Raw genomic sequence first — 20,476 nt, forward strand, 5'->3', positions numbered from 1 at the left:
GTTCTCAGCAAATACTGTACACAACTGGCCAAAAGCATTACCTTGTGTCATAACCTACTGCATTACCTGCCACTCATTGTCAACGAGCTCCTGCGGAGTTTTATTGCGCAAACAGTCCACCAACTCTGTGTCATTGCCTCCATTACAGCCAACCAGCTTGCCTAGCAGTGTGGCCCGCCTGCGGGCCTCAGCGGGGCTGACTGAGGCCCAGGGACAGTTCGGAACCCCGCTCTGGAGGATGGCTCTGGTAAAGGTAGGCCGGCTACCTGGAGACAAGAGGTGGAATCCTACTGAAGCAGCACCAGCACTCTCACCAAAGATAGTCACCTGTCAGGTAAAAAGAGAAAAAATAGAGATCAGGATCAAAACTAGACTGTACTTGTGTAAATTCATTTTGTGGAAACAAGATAGACACTGTAAAATACAATATAAAATCTAACCTGCTTGGGGTTTCCACCAAAGAATTGGATATTGTCTTGTACCCACTGTAGTGCCATCCTCTGGTCCAGCAGACCCATATTGCCAGGGGCCTCAGAAGTGCCATGTAGAGCGAGAAAGCCAAAGGCACCAATCCGGTAGTTCATGGAAACCACAATTACCATCTCACTGTGAGCTAGGTAACGACCATCATACACATCCAGAGAAGAAGAACCACTGTAGAACCCTGAAAAATATAAAATAACATTGTATAGTATTAACCCACAATATATCACAATACCCCTGTTGTGAGGTATTGTGATACATTGTGATACAAGGTTTGCCGTCTAAAAAATACCTGCAGGGAAATTATAATCAGTGACAGTCTAAAGTATACAGATATACCTGAGGCTGTTAAGCAAGGTCGAGTCATCCCTTTCTTTTAATGATTTTGAGATTGCAATCCATGCTTTTATCACTTCTAGACTTGATTATTGCAATGCTCTGTACTATGGTGTTAACCAGTCCTCCCTCACTCGTCTCCAAATAGTGCAAAATGCTGCTGCTCGTCTTTTGACAAGTACTAGGAAATTCGAGCATATAACCCCGGTACTGGCTTCTCTCCACTGGCTTCCAGTCTGTTTTAGAATCAATTTTAAGCTGTTGATTTTTGTTTTTAAGGCTCTTAATGGTTTGGCACCATCTTACCTCACTGAATTAGTGCATTGGCACAAACCTACAAGGTCCCTCAGATCTTCAAGCCAGTTTCTTTTAGAGGATCCTAGGGTCAGATATAAATGCTGGGGTGATGGTGCTTTTACTGCTGCAGCCCCTAAATTGTGGAATAGTCTACCTTTTAATGTTAGATCAGCTACTGACCTGATTACTTTTAAATCATTGCTTAAAACATATTTATTTGGCTTGGATTTTAATACACAGTAGGACATGATGCATTCCTTTTCATTTTAATTTATTGAATGTATGTCATCTGTGTGTCTGTGTTATTGTGCCGTTTTATTTTTTGCACTGATCTTATTTATTCTATTTTTGTCATTTATTGTGGTTTTATTCTGCTATGTAAAGTACTTTGGTTAACTGGATGTTGTTTTGAAAGTGCTATATAAATAAATTTGATTTGATTTGAGATATTTACATTCATAAGTATACAGTTTAAAATGTATCAGAATAAAAAAAAAACACTGGTATGGAGAAAGAAATTCCTTCTTGACATGTAGAAGAGATTTAAGATAATTTTTGACATTCACAGATTTTCTTGTACTTGCTTACTTGTACTTAATGTAGTCATACTCTTACTGTAGATATAAAATGCCCATTCAAGTAGCAAAAGGGCTGTACTTGAGCTTCTTATTAAAGCAGGGGTGTGTTTTGGGTGTAACATGCAATTATCCAGTCAGTGTGTAACCTTGCATCCCCTTTATGAGACGTGTGAGTTTGAACGTTTGGTGGATTGCTAGCATACTGACGGACTTGCCAGGTTGGACGTCAGTAAGATTTTCCATTGAGGATACGGATCTGTTCGTGCACGAGGTGATTTGTTGATATTTTTGACTTTGGTGAAGATCAGATCACATTTCATGACCAATATTTGCATAAAACCAGGAAGTTGCTAACAGTACGGTTACTTTTTCTGTAGGTCAACTGTGCGGGTGACTGTGGTTCAGTGGGTAGAGCGGTCATCTGCCAGAAGGTTGGAGGTTCAAATCATGGTACCTGCAGTCCACATGTTGAAGTGTCTTTGGGCAAGACACTGAACCCCAAAGTTGTCCCCGATGGTTAGAGCCATCGGTGTGAATTGGCAGCTGCAGATGGCTGCCTCAGTTCTGTACCAGAAACAAATTCCTTGTGTGTGAAACATGCTTGGCCAAATAAAGTGATTATCATTGGGGGCAGCTGTGGCTCAGGACGTAGAGTGGGTCGTTTCCTAACCTGAAGATTAGCAGTTCAATTCCCGGCTTCCCTAGTCAACATGTCGAAGTGTCCTTGAGAAAGACACTGAACCCCCAGTTGCTCCCGGTGTGTGAATGTGAATGTTTGTGAGTGCAAATGGGTGAATGGCCAAGTAGTGTGAAAGTGTGCTGCAATGCATAGAAAAGCGCTATACAAGTATAAGAACATTTACCAATATCAGTTATTGTTGCCATTAAAGGTTTGAAAAGCTATAACATTGCTATTGGATTGCTATATATTAGCCAAATTTGGAACACTTAAGTATGGAAGGGTCCTGAAGGAGTGAGTTGAATTTCATGTACCCAAAACAACAGGGAGAGTTACAGTGAGTGTCAATACCCATCTAATTTTAATGCTTGCTATCTTTGTCACTGTTTCATGTAGGAGAGTCTCTATGACACTAAATGCTTTGCCCTACTTTGGTCTAAAACAGCTTTTTGATTAGTTGGATAGTTTTTTGAATAATAGGTGATTAAAATTGATGTTGTGTTTCTTAATTATGCATAAATCCTGGACCTATAAGTGTTCAAAAATAATTTTCACATCTTTTATTGTTTCTGAATTGAATGTGTTTTAGTTTTAATTCCCATAGCCCCTACTGACATTTTTCCTCTCATGTCTCCCTGGGTCTGTCGGACATACACGCACATTCTCATTCCTTCTCTCTGTCTCTGTCTTTATGTTTCTCTGTCATTTATTCTGCTCTAGGACTTTTACATATTATCTTATGTCCTGATTCAGCCAAATCCTAGACCTTTCCCCATATCACTGGGTCTTACTGCAACCCCACTCAATCAAACACTTTCACTGCATAGTGAAAACCTAAACTGTGGGCTGTAAAATATGCCCTGCTTTTCTAGCCTATATTTGTTTAAGTTTTGAAACATTATGTACAATGAAGTAGCTTTTAACAGTTCATTTTGCACTGTAAAATTGGATACACGAACACTCATCACTACTGTATATTACTTTGAAGCTAAAGAAATCTTGAAAACCTGATGACTGTCATGCAAGTTCTGAAGCATTCCAATCCCTGCATCATTAATTGTACACTATCTCATAATTACCAGAAAAGATCTTGTAATTATAAGATCTAGATCTTGTATTTATGAGACAGTAAGCCATGATTAAAAGATCTTTTTGCATAATTATGAGCCTGCTATTGCTGGAAAAGATGCACAATTTTTTTTTTTTTTTTTGGTGAAAGCAAAACCTTTAAAAAAAAAAATCACTGATGCATAATACTGAAAAAGAATAGGCAATATTTTATGCACCCTGCACTGGTGTGCAATGCACACCCTGGTGAATTCTGAATTCAAACATTTAAACAGATAACTACAGATCATACACCTATTCCCAGGCTCAAACAACAGCTTGAATTTCAAATAAAAGGTGACAGCTACTATATTACCTTACACATTACTGATGATCATTTCCACAGCATGCTCATCTATGCAATGTTTCCTACCTACTGTGCTCATTAGCTGTCACCTACTTCAAAGCAGGTGTTTTTGATGCTCTGAAAAGGGGCTTTGTATCTTTTCCTTATTATCAACTGCTAACCCAATGTCCCAGTGTCCCCACTGGAAGAATGAGCCATATTCTGAAAAAGTCATGAGAACGTACCTCCACCATAGATCCAGACCATGACAGTGAGATTGTGTGGTCTAGGTGAGGAAGGCACCCAGATATTGAGGTACAGGCAGTCCTCGCTCATCTCCCTGTTGGGATTCCACATCTCAATGCCTTGGAAGCCAGGGAATGACGTATCCACAGACTGGTAGCAGGCATTGGGGTAGGCGCTGGCTTCATACACCCCTGTCCATGGACGCTTGGGCTCAGCGCGACGGAAACGGCGTTTCCCTACTGGTGGTTCAGCAAAGGGGATGCCCAGAAAAGCGGTGACATAACTTCGGTCTGGCACTGGCAGGCGGATGCCACGTACTCGACCAATGCGTGTCTGTACAATAAAGTCTGCTTCACTCTGGGAAGAGCATGTAGGAATGAATAAAGACAGGAGGAGGACTGTGGCGAGGAGAAGAAGAACAGACATCTGCATGGTGGAGGCAAAGATGGTCTGTGTGGCTGAAGCTGTGGTTGTGATTCTTTCTCCAGTTAGGGAGGGCAGGGTCTGCAGATACAGGCAGACAAAAAAAAGAAAGTAATGTGATTACAGAACACAGAGTGAAGGAGAACAGACTGAAAGGGAGGGACAAATTAGATGAGGAATGGAATGACAGGACAGAGGAAGAAAGAAGTCTGGAAATGTTACCAGTGTAGATTGAAAATGTCACATTTCCAGCAACATTTGCTATACAAAGAACAGCTGCTGTGCTAGACCAATGTATTTCAGCCTGTGTCCTTTGTCAGGGTCAGTGTAAGCCTATTAAACTCCTCTAGGATGCCCTCATCCTCTAGTTGGCCATCTCTCTCAGCCCTTTATGGACATATGCAGTATCTCTGAAATCTGAGAAATCGACTGAAAACAGAAATAGCATCTATTTACAGTAAATGTATTTTAAAAGTAGCTCCCACCAGAGACGCCTAAACTAGCCATAAGCTTTTTAGACTTCTAAATGTAACTTTTATCCTCTAACTATCTGGGATTATTGATGTGGGGAAAGGGGAGGTGGGCAAGGTTAAATGCATTTGATTCTTACATATTCCATTTGTTCTTGTTTTTTTTTTTTTATTTGATATACCTTTGAATATTCAGCTAAGCCACATTGTTCAAAAAGTCTCCATTTGGAGTCAAATATATATATTTAATGTTAATTTGTGGTTTTTACAGAGTTATGCAGATGGAGGTGAAACCATAAACTAACTGAAATTGAAATTTACCTCAAAGTAGTTAAATCAAAATTTTAAGGATAAAAAATGTTTTTACTGGCTGAGAATATCATTTGGTTACCATTGGGGATATTTACTAAACCTGTTGCAAATTACTAATCAGGTGCACAAAATATTGCACCATTGCAAATTTTCAATTTAGTGGCCTATTTACCAACAACAGTGATGCAAATGAGTAATAGCCACAGCAGTGTTAGTTTGAAGGTACACAGTGGTTTATAAAGACCTGCTGCCTGTGCTGCACACATGTAGACTGAAAGGAAGCATAGAAGAAAGTGTAAGCTTGCTGTAGCTGAACTTTAATATGGTTGAGGAAATCAAACATATTTCAGAACTGCAACCATGTAGTCTTCTTCCAGTCAAATCATCTTTTATTTTGTTCAGTAATTAAAGTATGGTGTGAACTGAAAGCCAGTAAAGGTCCCTCATATTCCCTTCTGGCTCATTTGAAATCCAGCTCTGTCTTTTTGAGCATTACTGGTGGCAACTTTCACAATTCTGGCTTCAAACATCTTCTTTTAGACAATGTTGCACTGATCAAACAATAAAATATGCAAATCCTGTGACCATCAAACAACAACAAAATCAATACGTGTCTCACATTGAGAGGGGAGCTGTGTGCAATTTATGCATGTGGCACAGCAGAAGTAACACCATTAAATATTTAACTCTTCTGCTGGTCAGCTTTTGCACACAGATTTACAGTTTCTACAGTTCAACAAAGCAGCTGTGTTCAGGATGAGTCTAGCACCATCAAATCTGTTGCTACATTTTTATTTCATGAAAGTTCCAAACACTGATTCCTCTAGAATATGAGAAAATTTTGGAAATGGAAAGCTGGAGCAACGTGTTGGGGAGAAGGTGAGTGTCGACAAACAAACTCGCGGAGAATAAACGCGAAGAGGGTGTATATATGACAGGAGAGTCCAGGAGTAAACAAGCCACAGGTGGAGGTGATGATGGATGATTATGCTGGCTGGGTGGGATGGCAAGATAGTCTACTTGCCTCAGTGCAAAGCTACATCAATTTTTATGCATGGACAGGAATTTCAGTGTTTTGTGAACCATAAATTGAAAGCTAAAAAAGAAGAAGAAGAAGAAAATCACTGGCCATTGGCGGTGTAATATACACCGCCTACCCCGCCAATGGCTTGTGTTTAAAAGGGTCACTTCACTCACAATACCAGTAAATAAATAAATAAATAAAACAGAAGCAACAAATTAAGTTCTCACTTCTCATTAAATGCATCTGGCCCTTTATGTTTGTAGCTTCATTTTTGACATTAGTCTCTGAAATTTCACCAATATAATGCGGGGGAATGGAGTTTTGTTTGTGGTTCTACTGAAGTTCATTCTACTACTTAATTGGACAAGGGCTCCCACTGCTCACAAATCTCTATTTGTGGCCACTGGTAGTGCTATGGAGCTATTTTATTAGGTGTGGGTCCCAGTTTTCTTGTACAGTACCTGTGCACAAAACACATACACATGCATGAGCATGTAAATGACACAATACACATTCCTATCACTGGTTTGAAAAAAAAAAACCTCATAGAATACCTCTAGGTACAATTAGGCAGCTTATATAAGGTATTAGAAAAGGAGGTCCAAAGGAATTTGTTTTCTAAATTATTTTATGTGATAAAGTACTGGTGTATGCTAAATCTCTCAACTAAAATTGAGCATGCTTAACAGGGGAAGCGCTGCTCTGTAGTGCCCTAACATATTGAAAATTACTACTTGTGTGTCCTCTAATGTTTATTGTATGGGAGGAGGAGAAAAAGCATAGAAGAAGAGTGTGGTGTCTAGTAGTTTATACATTAATATATTATTAAAGGCAGAGCAGCATGTCATATAAAGCTCCATAAAAGTTCATATTTCATCTCCTGGGTGTTCTGTATTGCTAATTAACAGAAGAGGAGCAAAACCAGAACTAATGAACAGTAGGGTAATTAAATACCAAGAAGTAACACAACCAAGGAGAAGCAGTGTTATAATAGTATCCGCCCACATAGGAAGCTCTTCTGGTTCCTAGAGTCCACAGAAATGGGAGGCAGAGCCTTTAGCTATCAAACTCCTCTCCTGTGGAACCACCTCCCGAACTGAGACTGGGAGCTGGACACCCTCTCTACCTTTAAGATTAGACTTAAGATTTTCCTTTTTGATAAAGCTTATAGTTAGGGCTGGCTAAGTTGACCCTAAGCCTTTCCTTAGTTATGCTGCTATAGGCCTAGGCTGCTGGGGGGCCCATGATGCTCTGAGTTTCTCTCCTCTCATCTCCTCTTGAATTGAATTGAACTGTTTTATTTTAAAGGACAAAGTCCTGTAGTGGCATGGAGGGTCTGAATAAACTTTTCTTTTGACATTTATCATTAAGCCGTTTTCAGGAGACCGTATGCGCTTGTGCTTGCCATGGTGGATGAATTAAAAATCCACCTCGATTTAGGCAGCTATACAGAAAGCTTGGGATCCTGCAGCAGTTCTTGGTGGTGGTTGGTGGTTACAATAGCTGCAGTTTATAGATATATTAATGCCAATATATCTATTTTTTTTCACCGCGTATTATCTTTGATATATGGAAATAACCATCCGCAGTGTGTTAGTAGAATTATCCCTAATGTTTACTAAATGCCAGAACCAGGTACCAAATATCAACACAAGTGGCAAAAAAATATCTGTAAATTCTATGACCAGACAGGCAGATGTTGGAGTGAATAATGTTTGCTGTAGATGTTCAGTAATATTATTTTAACAGAAGCATAAGGCAAGTGGCCAGGTCTTTTTTTTTTACATTAGCATTTGGGAGTGCTGTCACTCAACAAAGACAAGGAGAAAGAAAAGCTGTCTCCTCCTTTGTTTTTATTGACATTATCTAGGTTGGAAAACAAGTTACAGTATTCACAGTCCACTGATAATATATTGTCATTCTATTTGCTTATGTGAATGTACTGTACTGTATAAATGAGGGACAGAGAAATGTGACATCACCAAAATAGAATTGCTATACAACACTGACAGGGAGTGTGTTCAAAAACAGTATCAATAAACACACACACACACACACACACACACACACACACACACAGCTGACTCCTATCCATTACAGTACCTCCAAGCTAATCCTGTCACTGTGACAACCATACATTGCAAAACATAAACAGCAACCTCCAACTTGACAGGTGGGAGGCAGCTGTCTAAAGGCACTGTTGGACATTTGTAATCAAACACAAAATGATATGACCTTACACAGATAATATAAGCTTACTAGCAGGTCATGACAAAGATCTATAAAACATGCTTTATGTTGTGGCTGAATGGTGATGGAGGTAAAGATTGGTGACAAAAAAAGGACAAAACACAAACAGTAATACAATTAGTTTCTTATAGGTGGCGGGCCAACAGGAGATTTCATATATTTAGTTTATCCCTATAGAGGAAAGACCCTGCTTTTTTTGCTAATAACTTCTACAATTTTTCACTTCTCAACAAATAAAAGAAAATCTGTTGCCACTCCTACTTCTTACCATCAACAATGGCCACACCTTTGTGGATATGTGTTGTTATGTGGAACTGATGCATTTACATATGTCAATAAAGTTTGCAAACCCTTACACTATGAATGAACAAAGAAACAATCAGCAGAGAGATAGCAGAATAACATGTTGCATAATAACATGCCATATGAGATTATATCGAGGTAATGTATTTACAGGTTTGCATCAATATCACCCTCAGGAATTCCCCCTCAGGTTACTGTACAAAAACAAATTCCATAAAACGTGAAATAACTACATGAAGGTTCAAAACAACTAGAGTTGTATGAAGTGTCTAAATCAAACATACATACATGTCTGTATACATAAAGACATACAGTACATAACCTCTAAAACAATGGAACATCTGCAAATACAGCATAGGATAATGAAGATATACAAAACAGTGTATTGCATGAAGTGCCTACATCAGATTAAAATGCCCACTAAAACAATGAAATGGATGCATATATTTAGATTAGATTCAACTTTATTGTCATTATACATGTACAAGTACAAGGCAACGAAATACAGTTTAGCATCTAACCAGAAGTGCAATGACAGCAGTGCAGAGTCTGCATTATCTATAGTATGTACAGTCAGAACTAATTTACCGATAGATATACAAAGTTGACATTTACAGTAAGTTATATAAGGTAATATGCAATATACAACAAACTTTATGGATTCAAATTACAAGCAATGGATGAGGTACATTCAGCTTATAAAACACTAGCGCAATGGGATGAAATAGTGCAGAATAAGAAGATAAAGAATGTTACATGAGCTCGCAGTTCAATGGATGTAAATAGTGCAAAGATAAATATACAGTATCTGCATATGAACAGTGTGCAAATGAATAACAGCAGTATTCTGTGAGTAGAGTATGTGCAAATTAACAGATCGCATCAGTGTTACAGGTAACAGAAGTGTATTGTATAGTCCCGGGAGGAGAGATGAGAAGGGGTGAGGTGTGTGTAGTGGTATAGAGGAAGGCAGGGGGGTCAACGGAGGACAGAGTTCAGTAAGGAGACGGATGTGGGGAAGAAGCTGTTCCCGAGTCTACTGGTCTTGGTCTGGAGGCTCTTGAAGTGCCTCCCAGAGGGCAGGAGGTCAAACAAATTGCGATCAGGGTGAGAGAAGTCCTTGAAAATGCTGCAAGCACATCGGAAACGGCGTTCCCTGCGGACACCCTCACTGGCTGGAAGTGAAATCCCACTAATGCGTTGAGCAGATTTCACCACCCTCTGCAATGCATTGTGGTCAGGGGCACAGCAGTTTCCATACCAGGCTGTGATACAACTGGTCAGGATGCTCTCAATGGCAAAGTAGTAGAAGTTCACCAGGATGGTGGCAGGTGGTTCTTCTTCATTGTCCTCAGGAAGAAGAGGTGCTGGTGAGCTGTCTTAAACAGGCTGCAGGTGTTGGTGGTCCAGGACAGATCCTCTGAAATGTGGGTCCCCAGGAATTTGAAGCTGGAGATACGTTCAACAACCATCCTGTTAATATGGATGGGATTGTGTGTGCCTCCTTTCTCCCTCCTGTAGTCCACAATGAGCTCCTTGGTCTTGTTAGTGTTAAGGAGCAGGTTGCTGTCAGTACACCATACAGCCAGGTGCTCTACCTCCTCCCTGTAGGTTGTCTCATCATTGTCGCTGATGAGGTCGATCACCATGATGTCTGCAAACTTGATGACTGTATTGGAGCCATGCACAGGCCTGCAGTCATGGCTGAAAAGGGAGTAGAGGAATGGGCTCAGCACAGCCCTGTGGTATGCCGGTGGATAATGGTGGAGGAGCAGGTGTTGTCTGATGTAACATGAAGAAGCCTGTTGGTCAGAAAGTCCAGAATCCAGTTGTAGAGGGAGGTGCTGATGCCCAGGTCTCCAAGTTTGGTGGTTAATTTGGAGGGGATGATCATGTTAAATGCTGAGCTGAAGTCCACAAACAGCATTCTTGCATAAGTATTGTTACTGTCTAGATGTCGGAGTACAGAGTGCAGTGCTATGGAGACTGCATCTTCCTATTCCTGAAGTAGGCAAATTGGTGGGGGTCCAGTGTAGGTGGGAGACAGGTCATTAGGTGTGCCACGACCAGGCGCTCAAAGCACTTCATGACAATGGGTGTGAGTGCAACAGGGCAGTAGTCATTCAGGCACATCGGGGTGGAATCTTTCAGCACTAGCACAATGAAGGTGGTTTTCAAGCATGTCAGCACAACTGGTTGGGCGAGGGACAGGTTAAAAATGTCCATAAAGAGGCCAGCAACCTGTACCACACACACGTCCTGAGCACACATCCAGGAATATATCAAATAGGGCACTGAGTAACATTCAAGAAAAAGTTCCACCTTAAAAACTGCTGGTAGTACAACATCTGCATATAGCTGTGTTGCTAGCAAAAGTTAACTAATAAAAATGAAAAAGCAGCAAAACATTCCAAAACATAAACCATCTAAAATTACTGGTGGTGCACTGGTACAGTGCGGACAGGCAACAGCAATGAAAAATTGTGTAGGTGATACAGACGTGCGTCATAGGTGCACTCTGATACATATATAAATAGCACTACAACTCTAACATCACAAGCTAGCATAGCAAAAGTAGACCAGTCTAAAATTGCACTTACTTGATGCTCACCTGTTGTTTCCACCACCACCCCTATCCATATGATTACAGTTCTGTTTCCATTGGTGCACAGTTACTACAATCACACCATCAATTGTCCCCAGAATGCAATGTTTGTTTTTCCTGATTTTCACTTGCCAACTATGACTGCCTCTCCCTGAATCTCCAGCTTTACTATTAAATTGTAGAATTAACTGTCATCAAGATACACAAGAGCACTACCTTCAGCCATAGTCTGCTAGTGTTTGATTATAATGTAAAGTGAGGAAACAACATGGCAAACTGTTGCGATGACAGGGTTTTGAGTGCAAGCGGGTAAATTTGAGTGTGAGGACCCAGAGGCATTATGCTGTCAAACTGAAAGACTATGCTCTTGATTAAAGATAGGAATAAACTCCCAAACCTTATTCAATACACCCACTGCATACACAGTTTGTCACAGCTTAACAGAGCAGTACTGTAAACTAATTATAAAAATCCTGATCATGGAAAGTTGGAAAATATGTTTGAAACCTGGTGTTCAGAGGCCTGAGATTCTAGCTCACAGGGATTACCTCTACATAAGTTCACTTCATAATTTGAAACTTTAACCATGTTTAGCAAAAATATTATTACTGTTGTTGATGATTGGCTGGTAAACAAGGATTCTCTGGTAAACCTTGAGAATATGGTACACAAAAATATGCATAGTTACTAACAAACAAATAAGAAATATGTCAAGAATGATCTGTGTCATTCGTAAGTATGTCCCTAGTAACTTCTAATGTAGTACTCCTAAATAATGATTAAGTTACTAAAGACATGACTGGGAGATACTTTATCAGTAAATCACTCAGTCTATTATACTCCACACTTTCTTCATGAATCAGTCTTGATTACCTGTAATTCAAACACTGTATGGCACAAATCAGTATTCATTCCTCATTACATACATTTTTAGGCACCCTCAAATAGTCATACAGCATACTGAGTAGTTCATCTACAAGTTAGTTCCTATTTCCTGAATACAGAGAAGCTTGGAAGAGTAAGTGGACAGAGAGAGACATGGCACGAAGGCGCTGTGACTGGGTAAGGAGAAAGTGTGTCACTTCTCAAATTAGACTGAGGAATTTGTGCATGAAGTTCACAGGGATATTGGTTTCACTGGGGGCAGGTGCGAGTCATATGTCTCTCAGGATAAAACACTGAACAGACCCATTCAAAATCAGTGATAGACTATGGTAATCACTACACTACTATGAGTTTATCAATTAATTTGAAAATCTGTCCTTTTCTGGAAATAGTAAACTGAAAAATCAGTTAAGAATAATTGCTGAAAAGCAAGTATATAATACATAAATACAGTGCAGATCTTTGATCAACTAGGTTTTGCATCATTATAGGGATACACTGAAGATGTGCATGCAACCTCCAGGGTAAAACCCCAACAAAACAGGAGCAATAACAGAATCAAGTGACAATGGTCTACAACTTTACAGGTATTCTGCTTCCAAAGTGAATTGTGCTCACTATTGTAGATTTTGAGATGCTGAATTCAACTATTACCTCTTAAAGAGCTGAATGGCTACAGTGTTTATTAATTTAGCCATTTACACTTAATGAAGCCATGCTAAAAATGGAATTATGATGGGCCATATAGGCCATAACACATTCTGGACCTCTCACATACCTACAGTATATTCTTCTCCTCTCACATACATGTTATTCTCCTCACACATTTATACTCCTCTAAAATGCATATATTGTTCTCTGATACACATACAGTATTTTCACTTTTGTGTGTGTGAGTGAGTGAGTGAGTGTGAGAGAGAGGAGAGAGCGAGTGAGAGAAAGAAAGAGAAAGAGAGAGACCCTGCCTTTAAGAAACCTTTCTTAAAACCTTCTCTATGTGACAGGCGGGGATAATGTCTGGACCAATCATCAAAACAAAGGGTGGAGAAGCAGGAATAAAAACCTAAGGGCTGTAGACAGCAAAGTGACCTGGAGGGGGGTAGTTCAGCTAAGAAACACCATGTCCTATCCCATTTTCACTGGATTTATCAGACAATGTGCAAATTGATGCACCTTTAATGTCCCTATTCATTTTTAAAGGATGCACATCATACTCATATGTGTTCTGTGAAACAGTATAAAACCTTCCTTCTATCCTAGGCATAATCTCCACAAGGGACCGAAGACACATCCCCCCAAAATATGAAAAATGGAAATTTGTCCCCATTTTGTCATGATCAGTCATCAAATGCCTCCTTAAGCTACAGTATAAGAAAATAAAATTCTCTACTCAAAAGCGGGATCTGTTGGGTTTCCTTATTGTACTGTCTAAAAGTCCAAAGTAGATATTTTGGAGGTGATGTTTTATTCCGAGGGACTCATTCATTATTAAACATTAGACTTTGATTCTGGCCTTGAGAGCAGCCAGACGACTGCCACATGTAAAACTGTTCTCTTGACTGTTTCTCTCCTTATCAGATGGAGATCCCAGGCCCCAACCCCCTCTGTCTCTTGGACCCACACCTTTGACCTTAGACAATAAGTTACAATTAACTCAGAGAGGTCCAGGACTTTTGGCTCCCTCTTATCTGATCAGTCTATAAGGCAACAAAACACACTGTTAGGTATTTTTAGTCAGATAGGTATTGAATAGATACTTTATGTATTAGAAATGTTTAGTGGAGATAGGATGTCTAGTTAGACTGTTAAATGCTTAGTCATGCTTATGAGTTTCTACAGGGTACATCTGGTCAAGGATAACTAGAGAGCAGAGTTGATGACTGTCAGCAGACAGGGGGTTTAATATTATTATTATGACGTGTATAACTGTAGCCTTAGCCATAATATGTTCTCATGTTTAAGCCACGACATGTACTAGAGGTCGTGTGAGAATGTTTTTAGTTACACACCACTTAATCAACAGACACACACACACACACACACACATTGATTTGCTTCATGTTTTGACTACCGCTATGGCCAGCTGCAAAGCTGGCAACAGAGACGTCTCAGTTGATGTTTCTGTGTAGTATGGGGCTAGCCCAACCGAGGGGATATAATGTATAGGCCTGGTGGGTTCAGGGTCTTTCATCTTACATCTGCCTGCGTGCAGTTTGGAGGTGCAAGATGTCTGAGCGTGTAATGTTAATTTTGCCTGTGATCCTTTGAATAAATCAGCACTGTTTTGAAGTTACTTGGACTGTCTTGTCTCTCAGAGTTAGCAATGGTAACAAGAACTGAAGACCAACAACACAAATGCAAAGGGAACCTCCCTGTCCCCAGAAAGAATGTGAAAAGTGCTGGGTATAGCTCCCTTTGGATCAAGAAATGTTTAGAAATTTCTGATCAACCAAGAGTTGTGTGATATTTCCAGAACAAGGTTGAAATGTTTGAGTCAAACTGATGATGGATACATAACTGGTCACTTATAGCAGCTGAAATGATTCCAAATTAATGTGATATGTGGATGTTCCATGAAACTAATACATGCTTATTATTTCAGATGCTTGACAAATCAACTATCACCAGAGACTTCGTTAATCCTGTCCTCCTAACTTTGCAGTCATGTCCAGGAAAGGTTACATAAAAAATTGTTCCTTGATTTCTTTATTTTAATGATTCTGTGTTGTTAATTGATTGTCTTTTATTCTGAAAAGTTACAAAGCCAACCATTCCTTTATTTCCACATAATGATCCACTATTGTTTCTTATCAAACTATTTGTTGCTTAAGATTATGCCATGGTGGAGGAATTTTATTTTTCAAAAGTTTATAATCCAAAACTGATAGTTTAAGCATAAATATTTCTCTGCTGAGCCTGAAGAGCCAATCAGAAATCATTGTCATAGCCACAAGAACCTCAAGCAGTTAGAATACTGGGCCTGCAGACTCCTGAGTCATTCAGACGAAGTCCTTGCTCTGGCTAACATGTCCATGCTACTATTGCTCCATTGTCTCAGTCCATTCAGTTAAGTTAGAAGTTGAGAAGAAATGTAAAGGACACACCTCAGGGTGTGTACCTCGTCCGTGTGTTTTATGTTTTGTGTTAAATTAATCTTTTTCACTTAGATTGCATGCTCACATCACCACAAAGTGTTTTATTTAGGAAGTAACTTGATTTTTACATTTATTCTGAAAACCGTCAGGAAGCAACCTGAAGTACACGTGCTCCAAAATTTGACTACCGAGTCTAGCAACGTCTCAGACAAAAAGGAACTTTTTGTAGCAAAGCCGAAAGCAAGTTTTATTTAAGCCAAATCCTTTGTTAAACTCCAGAGACACTATCAGAACAATCCTGCAATGATCAGTTAAATTAAATATGGTTTTTCGGTGAGACATCTCTGTCAACGATACAGTCAACGATAGAGGAACCCTGCTGAAGCCAGAACCTAAAGGAGAACTGGCCAACTGGGAAGAAGCTCCACTTCTGAGAGCGAGCCCAGAAATCTGGGAACAACAGATTTGTCCAGAGTTCACAGCTCGGAACCATCTTGGATCCTGCTCGACTCTGGCCCAAAGAGCCTCAGAACCAGCGCTTCTCTCCTCCTGGCCACGTGGAAGCTCCAAAGTTAATAGCTAACCCCTAACAGATAAATGTACTGTAGCTAACTGATGTCTCATGAAAACCGTAGTTACTAGCTATTAATTCTCAAACAAAAGTCTACAATCTGCAATCTACAGTCTGCAATTAATAGTTATTTTCCCTCTCCATAGTCATGATTAAACCCCAGAATTTAGTGCGTCTTTGCAACGTCTTTGGTCTGATGAGACCAAAATGGTGCTTTTTGGCCATCAGACAAGATGCTATGTTTAGAGAACACCAAACGCTACACATCACAAACACACCAACCCCACTGTGAAGCACGGTGGGGGCAGCATCATTCTGTGGGGATGCTTCTCAGCAGCTGGCCCTGGAAGACTTGTAAAGGTAGAGAGTAAAATGAATGTGGCAAAATATAGGAAAATCCTGGAGGACAATCTTATTCAGTCTGCAAGAGAACTACGGCTTGGGAGAGAATTTATTTTCCAGCAAAACAATGACCCAAAGCATACAGAAAAAGCTACACAGAAATGGTTTAAAGACAACAAGGCGAGTCAAAAAAGCCAAATTATATTGACCATGACTGATTTATAAAATCAGTAAAAGGGTAAAACATGAATTGGTGCTATTTAGTCTGTTTTTTTGTCGTGTCTTTACCCATGAATTAATATAAACATATTTTTTACCCATTAAACATCTTTTTTTGCAGGCACCAGCAGGTTCCTGACCTGGTGCAGGAATCTGTTTGATAGATCTGTTGGTCGCTACTATTGGTCACTCTGGGTTATTATAATACAGGCTTGGGTAAAAACCCTCCCTTATAATAATAAATATCTTATTGTTATCCTAGGGGCTACACTTCATATTCATGTGATTGATTATATTTACTCGGGAAGGAATAAACCTTTGAAGAACATGTTATTTAAAAGCAGCTTTATTGATGCCATGATGAATTGTACAAACTGTATCAAACACTGTAAACCATTCTATCAAAATTGTATCACACCTACTGCCTAACCAGTAGCTCATAGTGTCCAGCCCTCTGAAACGTTAGCTTACAGCTGGGTTTCCGGGATGTGGGGCATCAGATGGAGCCTCAAATGTTTGTTTGCTACCTCCTAGTTGTATGAATGTGATGGCATGAATGTCTTAACGCAGTCCATTGGGCACACAGATGTGATGGGTGGTCATGTATTTTGGACTGGCTTCCAAACTAACATGAAGTGTGGCACACAGGTCATCAAGCTCCTTCTGATGACAATGCCTTGCTTCCAGCAGCTGCAAACACAATACATAAATCACAATCAGAACAGCACAGTGCACTGCATATTGATACAGTATACCAATGTAACTGAAAAACATGTCACACTAACAATGACCAAGCCGAATCTAATCTAATAAAAATCTTTTTACCTGAACATTACAAACAGAATCTTACAGCGTCTTATAAAGCTTGCTTTCTTCTTTATAATAAACAAAAAGTAGGCTAAGGCGCATCACTCTCGCCACAGTGCCCCGGATTAGAATCCAGGTTGCGTCAGGAAGGGCATCCGGCGTAAAGCACGTGCCAAATGTCAACCGGCATAAAGCACGTGCCAAATGTCAACATGCGAGTCATCAGTGTGATGATTCGCTGTGGCGACCCCTAAACGGGAAAAGCCGAAAGTGACTTTGTTTACATAAGAACATTAAAAAAAGCAAGGGGTTACACTTATTCAGTTTCAGAGCTTTAATATTCTTCTTCTTCTCCAAGGCTTAAGTGTATGATCAAAATTGAATTAAAAGAATGTTCCAACACTAGGGTGGTTGGGAGACAGAAATTCTTGTTAACTTCCAACTTTAGGTCGGCCCCTCCCTGGAGCCGACACCTTAATGTGGTGGAGGGGTTTGAGTGCCTGAATGATCCCAGGAGCTATGTTGTTGGGAGCTATATGTCCCTGGTAGGGTCTTTCATGGTCCTGGGTGACAGACCAGACAAAGGGCGGTTCATAGGCCACTTAAGATGAACAAAAAAATCAAGGCTCATGTTTACCCTGTCCGGTATGGGGTCACCGGGGCCCCACCCTGGAGCCAGGCCGGGGGAAGGGTTCGCGTGCAAGCACCTGATGGCCAGGCCTATACCCACAGGGCCTGGTCGGGCTCAGGAATGTAGCACCTCACTGGTAGGGAAGGAGGCTGAGCTGGTGCAGGAGGTTGAGAGATACAGTCGGGCTCACTTCCACTCACAGCTTGGGTTCTGGAACCATTCTTCTCAACAAAGCATGGACCCTCCTCAATTCTGGTGTTGCTCAGGGGGAGAGGCGACGGGCTGGTGTGGGCTTGCTAATAGGCCCCCAGCTCAGTCATCAGGTGTTGGAGTCTACCCCAGTGGATGATAGGGTCATTTCCCTGTGCCTTCGAGTCAGGTAACAGTCTCTCACTGTTGTTTGTTCTTACTCACCTAATGGCAGTGCAGAGTAGCTGGCCTTTTTAGGGTCCTTGGGGGGCGTGTTGGATAGTGCTCCCATGGGGGAGCATGTCATTCTACTGGGGGACTTTAACGCCCACGTGGGCAACGACAGTGATACCTGGAGGTGCATGATTGGGAGGAACAGCCTCCCTGATCTGAACCGGAAGTGGTGAGTTATTGGATTTCTGTGCTAGTCATGGTTTATCCATAACGAACACCATGTTCAAACATAGGGGTGTCCATCACTGCACATGGCATCAAGACACCCTAGGTCAGAGGTCAATGATTGACTTTGTAGTCTTTTCCTCTGATCTTCAGCCACATGTTTTGGACACTCGGGTGAAGAGGGGCTGAGCTGTCAACTGATGACCACCTGGTGGTGAGTTGGAGTCACTGGCAGGGGAAAAAGCTGGACAGACCTAGCAGGCCCAAACGTATAGTGAGGGTTTGCTGGGAATGTCTGGCAGAAGCCTCGGTCAGAGAGGTCTTCAACTCCCACCTCAGACAGAGCTTCAAACAGGTGCCGAGGGAGACTGGGGACGGACTATGTTCCTCACCTCCATTGTCGGGGCGGCTGCTGGGAGCTGTGGCCGTAAGGTCTCCGGGGCCTGTCGTGGCGGCACGATGGTGGTTACCGCAAGTAAGGGATGCCATCAAGCTGAAGAAGGAGCTCTATCGGGACTGGTTGGCTCATGGGACTATTGAAGCAACTGGCAGGTACCGAGAGGCCAAGCGGGATGCAGCCCTTGCAGTCACCATGGCAAAACCTCTGGCCTGGGAGGAGTTTGGTGAGGCCATGGAGGAAGACCTTCGGTTGGCTTCAAAGAGATTCTGTAGAACTGTCTGGTGGCTCAGGAGGGGGAAGCAGTGTTCTGCCAACACTGTTTACAGTGGAAATAATGTGCTGCTGACCTCAACTGAGGATGTCGTCGGCCGGTAGAAGGAGTATTTTGAAGATCTCCTCAATCCCCCCCAACATGCCTTCCGTAAAAGGAAGCCAGGGCTGGGGACTCGGGAGGGAACTTGTCCATTACCCTGGCTGAATTTGCCAAGGTAGTTAAGGAACTCCTCAGTGGCAAGGCTGGCTCCGGGGGTGGATGAGGTCTACCCCGAGTTTCTCAAGTCTATAGATGTTGTGGGGCTGTCTTTGCTGACACGCCTCTGCAGCATTGTGTTGAGCTAGGAGATGGTGCCTCTGGACTGGCAGACGGGGTGGTGTTCCCCATTTTTAAGAAGGGGGACCAGAGAGCGTGTTCCAACTATAAGGAGATCACACTTCTCAGCCTCCCCGGAAAAGTCTATGCCAGGGTACTGGAGAGGAGAATCCGGCCGATAGTTGAACCTCAGATTCAGGAGGAACAATGCAGTTTTTACCCCGGCCATGGAACACTGGACCAGCTCTATACCCTCACTGGGGTGTTGGAGGGTTCATGGGAGTTTGCTCAACCAGTCTACATGTGTTTTGTGGATCTGGAGAAGGCATTCGACCGTGTCCCTTGTGGCATCCTGTGGGAGGTGCTTCGGGATTATCGGGTGCGGGACTCGTTGTTACGGGTGTGTTCTGTTCCCTGTATGACCGGAGTAGGAGCTTGTGTCGCATTGCTGGCAGTAAGTCAGACCTGTTTCCAGTGCATGTTGGACTCCGGCATGGCTGCCCTTTGTCACCAATTCTGTTCAATATTTTTATGGACAGAATTTCTAGGCGCAGCCAGGGAACAAAGAGTGTCTGTTTTGGTGGCCGCAAAATCTCATCTCTGCTCTTTGCAGATGATGTGGTTCTGTTGGCTTCATCAGTTCAAGACCTATAGTGTGCACTGGAGGGGTTTGCAGCCGAGTGTGAAGTGGTGGGGATGAGAATTAGCACCTCCAAATCCGAGGCCATGTTATCAGACACGTGTTTCGTGGACATGGAGAAGGCATTTGACCGTGTCCCTCGCAGCACCCTGTGGGGGGTGCTCCGGGAGTACAGGGTCCGGGGCCATTTGCTAAGGGCCGTCCGGTCCCTGTACGACCAGAGCAGGAGCTTGGTTTGCATTGCTGGCAGTAAGTCAGACTTGTTTCCAGTGCATGTTGGACTCCGGCAGGGCTGCCCTTTGTCACCGGT

At 41.7% G+C, this 20,476-nt stretch overlaps 1 protein-coding gene across 1 annotated transcript in view; it reads right to left on the reverse strand.

The window, feature by feature from the left end:
• ache (acetylcholinesterase (Yt blood group)) overlaps positions 1-20,476 on the reverse strand; it is a 47,876-nt gene that overhangs the window by 12,098 nt on the left and 15,302 nt on the right. Inside the window, exons 2-4 of the mRNA XM_020595002.1 lie at positions 4,012-4,516; positions 441-664; positions 67-327 (exon numbers count right to left, since the gene is read on the reverse strand). Of these exons, the coding sequence (XP_020450658.1) occupies positions 67-327; positions 441-664; positions 4,012-4,444 (918 nt within the window). The 5' untranslated portion in view covers positions 4,445-4,516. The remainder of the gene's footprint in view (positions 1-66; positions 328-440; positions 665-4,011; positions 4,517-20,476) is intronic.

Source organism: Monopterus albus, unplaced genomic scaffold, assembly GCF_001952655.1.
Source record: "Monopterus albus unplaced genomic scaffold, M_albus_1.0 scaffold25.1, whole genome shotgun sequence".
NCBI lineage: Eukaryota > Metazoa > Chordata > Actinopteri > Synbranchiformes > Synbranchidae > Monopterus > Monopterus albus.